The sequence below is a fragment of the Salvelinus fontinalis genome, chromosome 5, assembly GCF_029448725.1.
Source record: "Salvelinus fontinalis isolate EN_2023a chromosome 5, ASM2944872v1, whole genome shotgun sequence".
NCBI classification, from domain to species: Eukaryota; Metazoa; Chordata; class Actinopteri; order Salmoniformes; family Salmonidae; genus Salvelinus; species Salvelinus fontinalis.
In genome coordinates, this window is record NC_074669.1 from 47,651,369 (window position 1) to 47,659,284 (window position 7,916).

Below are 7,916 nucleotides of genomic sequence, written 5' to 3' on the forward strand. Positions count from 1 at the left end.
GTCTGCTAACTGACTAAAATGTAACATGTAATGTTCATTGTAATCTGTCATTGGGCAGACTATGTAACAAACATGGTATCTGACGCAATTACCCAATATTTTATGTTCATTATAATCATACTGTATTCACCACCACTTGAGTATGACCAAAGAGCTGTAGAGGATTTGTTTGGCATATATTTTAAGGAAACAAACTCACAGACACAATTCATATTTTATTGAGAAAAAGTTCTAAATCATATTCACTATTGATTGTACAGAGTTCGAATCACAGATCTAGGGGGTGCTCGTCACCTCTCTAACAAATTTAACCCTGAATAAGTATGAGAAAATTTGAAGACATGCCGTGTGTATACACTCTATAGCATGTGACATATTGATTTTGGATTACAGTGCCACTAGATCAAGGACACATCTCTTAGTAAATATTGTTGTTGTCCCCAAACCACATTTTCTCAGATGTTCTCAGTCTACCATTGCTACTCCAATTGGTCCTCTTCAAAGCAGTAATGCCAGACTCAGCAGTAGTGGAGGAGGATGTTTAGGAGGAGGTAGGGCACACAGGCTCTCCCTCAACAATGTACCACACCTCGTTGTGCCTGTTCAGAATCTTCTTTGGGCTGAAGGACACACACAAAATATTAAAGTATGTTTGAAAAAAGTATTTTGGTGGAATTTGGTTAGATTTTGGATATGAGTATATTGAAAGATTTGTATCTGTGCTCCCACCTGTCATATCCCACAGCATAGTGGTAGTCTTTGATGTAGGTGGCCTGGACTTTGTCTAGCTGCCTTTTCAGCAGCATGGAGTTTACACTGGATGTCAAAGACATCATCCATCCACCGTAGCTCCTCACGTACACTTTCATGTCTGGCATCTCAGTAAAGTACACCTGTATGGGGAAATCACAATGACATCCACATTGTTAACCAGCGGTCTTTAAAAAAACATGACATACTTGACATGGTTTCAAATGGTATTTGTGTTTTTTCAAATACTTAACCTGTGCTCGATCGAGCTTGCCTGGCTCAATGGCGCCATGAAACAGTCCCAAAAGTACAACCCCTGCCCACCTGACACTATAAAAGCTATATCTAAGTATTTGAAAGATACTTCTTGAACCCAGGGCTGATAGACAATCATATTATGTTCAACTTAGATTCAGTTTTTCTAAAGTGCCAGGTGGGTGAGGTTTTTACTTTTGGGACTATTCCATTGGCGCAATTGAGCCAGGCAAGCACAATTGAGCTCAGCTTAAGTATTTGAAAAAACACACTCAATAAAACACACAAATACTACAGACCCCTGGCTACCGATGTAGATGTCATCGTGTCAGGTTTACAGGTTTTTGACAGGTATCCGCAATATGGTAATTGCCCTCTGATAGGCTAAGTGGAAGTTTCACCATATTGCTTATACCAATCAAATCCTCTCAGATCATGTGCATAGGGCGTAGGGTCTATTTAGGATTTGGCTTTGCCTTGTCATCAGTGGGTTGGGGAGGAGTCATCTGATGGGTAGACGGCAGGAGGAAGCTGAGGGTGAAGACAGACGACCCCCACGTCTTCTTCTTCTCTTCAATTTTGACAGTCACCGGAGCTGTCATGTCAATGTTGACGCCTATAGGAAAGATCTGTGTAAGCACTTGTTACCAGGTATAAACACACGCATGGAAAGAGATTCATGCACGTGCACACACACACACACACACACACACACACACACACACACACACACACACACACACACACACACACACACACACACACACACACACACACACACACACACACACACACACACACACACACACACACACACACACACACACACACACACACACACACACACACCAGCCTTGTTGGATCCGGTGATATAGTTGAAGAGTCTCCTGAAGGCAGTGTAGGTGGCCATGTCCATGAAGTATGCTTCCTCATCTGTTGACACCCATTTCACTGAGTCATAGTGGCGCACCTGTAACACAGGCACAAACCTTCACTCAAGAGTCCTCTGCTGTAGAGTGTATTTGAGTTGCAGATGTTGGGGACGGGATTAGGATGATAATGCGCAAAAAGGGCATAACTGATCTACAACCCTGCAGAACTGATCTACAACATTTTTCAGATTACCGAAACCCAATACGATAACCAAAATGGGGATGATAATGATGATCATCATGTTGTTGACTTGATATATTTTAATGCAAATGCAAATGCTATTGTTTTGTATCTGTTATCCTGACCAACAACTAAACATAAAAAAATTGGTCACAAAAAAGGTGGTAAAACAAACTCCTAAATTGTAGCCCCAATGTGCCATTAATTTGTGCTGCACAAGACTGACCTCATAATCGTCATTCTTGCACACCAGATCATAGAGCAGACATTCCTTTGACTCTGTGCAGAAGCGAGACTCAGAAGAGTTTCTAAAGGAAACAGTGGAAAACAAATCAATAAAGAACAATAGCATACAATTTAGCCCGGATACTGTTCATTCATACAAACAGTATTATTCTGAAACGCGTGGTTATGATGTGTGGAAAGTAATAACAGAAGTGTATTATATTACCCAACTCTGGCTTCAGCTGTCAAGATGAGAACCAAGCCAACCAACCCTGCCAAATAAACCCTGAAGTACACACAAACAGTCAGTGTCATCACATTAAAAACCTAAAGTACACACAAACAGTCAGTGTCAACACATTCACCTAAAGTACACACAAACAGTCAGTGTCAACACATTCACCTAAAGTACACACAAACAGTCAGTGTCAACACATTAACCTAAAGTACACACAAACAGTCAGTGTCATCACATAGACACACTTTCAAACTCTTCACATATGGTGCTGCTACTCTGTTGATTATCTATGATTATCTATCCCGATTGCCTAGTCACTTTTACCCCTACCTACGTGTACATATTACCTTAACAACATTCTACCCCTGCACAATGACTCGGTACTAGTACTCCTTGTATTTAGCCTTGTTATTTTAGTGTGTTACTATTTCCTTTTTTATTTTGTAAATTATTCTTAGATTTTAACTCTGCATTGTTGGGAAAGGCTCGGAAGTAAGCATTTCACTGTAAAGTCTACTACACATGTTGTATTCAGCGCATGTTGTCACATGTGCTGTCATCACATGAAAAACCTAAAGTACACACAAACAGGCAGTGACATCATCATATGAAAAATATATCATACAGACATAACTCATTAAGATTGCAATATTGTAATACTTTAAAAGACAGAAACTGTGTTATTACACATTTCTATTTCTATACAAATCACTCTTCCTTTAATTACTTAACACCATAACAAATCAAACAAACCTAATCAATGCAATGATGACCTATCATTTCTACTTACATTGTGCTGAGTATGTCTTTTAGATCAGCTCAGTTCAGATGCATTCACTAGCTTGAGGGAAATGCTTGCAGAGAAACTATTTATAGCAACTGAGGGTTATTTGCATCAGTCCCCAAAACACGCCCATTTCACCACAGAATGTACAATGGACTTCACGTGCTTAAAGAAGAAAAGGTGTTTTTCAAATAAGTGTGTGCCAAGTTAGATAACATGAGACAATTGATCTTGATGTGTCTTTGAAAAGCAAGTATAGGCTTATTGAGAAAGAGGCTGTGACTAGATCCGTCACGTGTAGTAGACTATTATATATTTCTGTGTCGTAATTAAAGCCTTTGCTGTTTCGCAATAACAGCCTGGCTGTCACGTTTAGACTAAATAAATAGCACTTGCATGTAATTTGTTCACTGAGCACTGCTGGGTCGACATTACCAATCACTAGTGGGCAATGGAGTAGCCCTGTTTATAACTGGTGCTAACATGGACTCTTTGTCCTAGTCTTGTCAACACTCTGATTGTGCCCACATTTTTAGACAGGTGTAGATGATTTAAAGGCACATTGTGATCAGATCTTTCTTACCACCTCTGTAGGTAATCCACATTTATTATGATATTACGTTTATAATGTAGAGGGAAATTAAAATGTAAAACATTGGATGCACATTGGGCAAACATTTTCCAATTCATATCAAACCATATTCCCCACCTATAAAAGCAGATAGGACAGCACTTTTGCACGACCCAAAGAGCTCAGCTTTGACCCCCACGAAGAGGAGACTAGCCTAGAAAACAGAACTCTGGGGCGTATCTCAATAGTCGGAAAGGGCCTAATTTCTAAACATTTTAGTAGACAATCTTTTCCAGAAGGACTTACAGGAGCAATTAGGGTTAAGTGCCTTGATCAAGGGCACATCTACAGATATTTCTGCCTAGTCGGCTCGGGCATTTAAACCAGCAACCTTTCAGTTACTCGCCCAACACTACCTCACCCCGTCTCCTACTCACATGGGCTGACCTGAAGAGACAATGGATAGGTGGTGAATACAAAATGGCGCTCCTCACTTTGAATCTGATCTCAACTGTCCCTGTTCTTTTACATCAGTATAGGAAAGGAGACAATAAAACAAGAAAAGGAAGCCACTGAATATCAAGATGGATGCAGTAATGGAATGAACCCCCTGCCCTAGATTTAGAAAGTCAAAGTCAGTTCAGTTTAAATTACCTTCAACAAACCTCTGACGTCCCTTGTGATGTCAGCTGGTCAACACCTCAGGGGCTCAATGGGCGACATCCTTCACTTGGTGACTTCAGCCTCAGATGAAGAAAAACTCAAAATAACTCATATGATCTCCTCTCTTATGTCCTTTCTATGTGGAGTAAGTACGAGCTTTAGGTCAAATTCTTAGCCAACACGTGACTTTAGCCTGATTTGAACAGGACCATGAAACTGTATGTTGTGCACATTTCCATGGCATTAATTGAACAAATGTTGTCACACTGGCTGCAGAGCTGATTGTTGTTGGAGTTGTATTTGTTGTTGTTGTTCAAAAACTTTACATTTGTAGATATAATGAGTTTGTGAGAGTGATTGAACAAAACATAAGAGGTGCGTTTGTTTCTCTCTGAGCATGAGACACCCTGTTCCAATACAAAGCACTAGAGTGCATTTCAGTTTACACTCTTAGAAAAAAGGGTTCCAAAACGGTTCTTTGCGGAGGGATAGGGTTCTGCCAATAACTGTTTTTATCTGATGAACCCTTTTTGGAAGACAAACGTTCTTCGTAAGGAAAAGAGTTCTACCTAGAACCTTTTACATCCTAAAAAACATTTTCGGAAGAAAGTGTTCTTTGATGATTGTTCCAAAGGCAAGAAGGATACTTTGGAAGACAAGAAAGGTTCATCAAAGAACCCTTCTTAATCTGAATAAGCTTTTGTAAAGATTTTCTTCCCTTTCTTTGAAATAGTGCCTGAGTGCTTACCTCAGCGTTTAAATATCAACATCAATCTACGCACAATAAACCATAATGACACAGTAAAAAGAGGGTTTAGAAATGTTTGCAAACATAAGAATTCAGACCCTTTACTCAGTACTTTGTTGAAGCACCTTTGGCAACAATTACAGCCTCAAGTCTTCTTGGCTAAAATGCTACAAGCTAGGCACACCTGTATTTGGGTTTTTTCTCCCATTCTTCTCTGCAGATCATCTCAAGCTCTGTCAGGTTGGATGGGGAGCGTCGCTGCACAGCTATTTTCAGGTATCTCCAGAGATGTTAGAGCAGGTTCAAGTCCGGGCTCTGGCTGGGTCACTCAAGGACATTCAGAGACTTGTCCCGAAGCCACTTTTGCGTTGTCTTGCTGTGTGCTTAGGGTCATTGTCCTTTTGGAAGGTGAACTTCATTCCAGTCTGAGGTCCTGAGCGCTCTAGAGCATGTTTTCATTAAGCATTTCTCTGTACTTTGCTCCGTTCATCTTTTCCTCGATCCTGAATAGTCTCCCAGTCCCTGCTGCTGAACAACATCCACACAGCATGATGCTGCCACCACCATGCTTCACTGTAGGGATGGTGCCAGGTTTCCTCCAGACATGACGCTTGGCATTCAGGCCAAAGATTTCAATCTTGTTTCTCATAGTCTGAGTCCTTAAGGTGCCTTTTGGAAAACTGCAAGTGGGCTGTCGTGCCTTTTTCTGAGGAGTGGCTTCCGTCTGGCCATTCTACCATAAATGCCTGATTGGTGGAGTGCTGCAGAGATGGTTGTCCTTCTGAAAGGTCTCCCATCTCCACAGAGGAACACTGGAGCTCTGTCAGTGACCATCAGGTTCTTGGTCACGTCCCTGACCAAGGCCCTTCTCCCCCGATTGCTCAGTTGAGCCTGGCGGCCAGCTCCATGAAGAGTCTTGGTGGTTCCAAACCTCTTCCACTGTGTTCTTGGGGACCTTCAATGCTGCAGAAATGTCTTGGCACCTTTCCCCAGATCCATGCCTCAACACAATCATGTACCAGAGCTCTAAAGACATTTCCTTTGACCTCATGGCTTGGTTTTTGCTCTGACATGAACTGTCAACTGTGGGACCTTATATAGACAGGTGTTTGCGATTCCAAATACTGTCCACTCAATTGAATTTACCACAGGTGGACTCCAATCAAGTTGTAGAAACATCTGAAGGATAATCAATGGAAAAAGGATACACCTGAGCTCAATTTCGAGTCTCATAGCAAAGGGTCTGAATACTTATTTAAATAAGGTATTTTAAATATTTAATACATTTGCAAAAATGTCTAAAAACCTGTTTTCACTTTGTCATCATTGTCACGCCCTGTGATTTGGGTGGGCATTCTATGTTCTTATTTCTATGCTTTGTATTTCTTTGTTTTGGCCGGGTATGGTTCTCAATCAGGGACAGCTGACTATCGTTGTCTCTGATTGGGAACCATACTTAGGTATCTTTTCCTCACCGATGCTTTGTGGGTAGTTCTTTTCTGTTTTGTGTTTCTGCACCTGACAGGACTGTTTCAGTTTCGTTCATTCTCTTTGTTATTTTGTTATAGTGTTCAGTTTAATTAAAAAGCATGAACACTCACCACGCTGCGGTTTGGTCCGATTATTCCTCATCCGACGACGACACAAGTTACAATTATGGGATATTCTGTGTAGATTGATTAGGGGTGGAAATTATTTAATCCATTTTAGAATAAAGCTGTAACGCAACAAAATGTGGAAAAAGTCAGGGGTCTAAATACTTTCCGAATGCACTGTAGCTGTACAGTAAATCAAGTATATATTATCTGCTTCAAGTGATCACTTTTACTTTCAACATAGCCACTTCATTTGCGCACTCGCTCCAGAATGGGAAAAAGTTCTTTATTTTATTCAGCTAAGTTTAATTATATTCTTCTTACTATGAAATCATATAATATAAAGTAATGGCATGGGACTTACAGTGCCTTGCAAAAGTAGTCATCCCCATTGGCGTTTTTCCTATTTTGTTATGTTTCAACCTGTAATTTCAATGGATTTTTATTTGGATTTCATGTAATGGACATACAGCAAATGGTCCAAATTGGTGAAGCAAAAAAAATAAAAAACTTGTTTCAAAAAATATACAAAAAATATAAAAATAAAAACTGGTGCGTGCGTATGTATTCACCCCCTTTGCTATGAAGCCCCTAAGCAAGATTTGGTGCAACCAATTACCTTCAGAAGTCACATAATTAGTGTAATGAAGTCCATCCTGTGTGCAATCTAAGTGTAACATGATCTGCCACATGATCTCAGTATTGTAAAGGATGTTTTTGTTCTCTTTTAACATAAATATATGCCTTATAGAAGTAGGACATGTTAATCACAAAACATAGTGTGACTGCAGAACAGCTGTTGTTAATCTAGGGTGTCGACTGTGCAAACCACAAGGTTGAGACAAGATGGAAAAATGCTGAATAACAAGAAAACAGGAACTGAGGAATGTGTAGGGAAAATGCTGAATAACAAGAAAACATAAACGGAGGAATGAGTAGAAACCAACAAATCAGCTCAATCTTCACAAGAACCA

General features: G+C 40.2%; 1 protein-coding gene across 1 annotated transcript; it reads right to left on the reverse strand.

Annotated features, from left to right (window-relative positions):
- Positions 1–220: 220 nt before the first annotated feature.
- Positions 221–3,470, reverse strand: LOC129854782 (heme-binding protein 2-like). Its single transcript, XM_055921934.1, has 7 exons — positions 3,372–3,470; positions 2,570–2,629; positions 2,345–2,426; positions 1,855–1,975; positions 1,482–1,621; positions 730–893; positions 221–620 (listed from the first exon to the last, which is right to left on the reverse strand). Coding segments are annotated over exons 1-7 (648 nt in total). The 5' UTR covers positions 3,374–3,470; the 3' UTR covers positions 221–541.
- Between the last annotated feature and the right edge of the window lie 4,446 nt (positions 3,471–7,916).

What these genes read in the sequence shown, in the direction of transcription:
- LOC129854782 (XM_055921934.1), bottom strand. An exon ending in GCAAGAATGACGATTATGAG is followed by an intron (nt 1,976 to 2,344) that starts GTCAGTCTTGTG and finishes CCTGTGTTACAG; the next exon opens with GTGCGCCACTATGACTCAGT. An exon ending in TATGCTGTGGGATATGACAG is followed by an intron (nt 621 to 729) that starts GTGGGAGCACAG and finishes TGTGTCCTTCAG; the next exon opens with CCCAAAGAAGATTCTGAACA.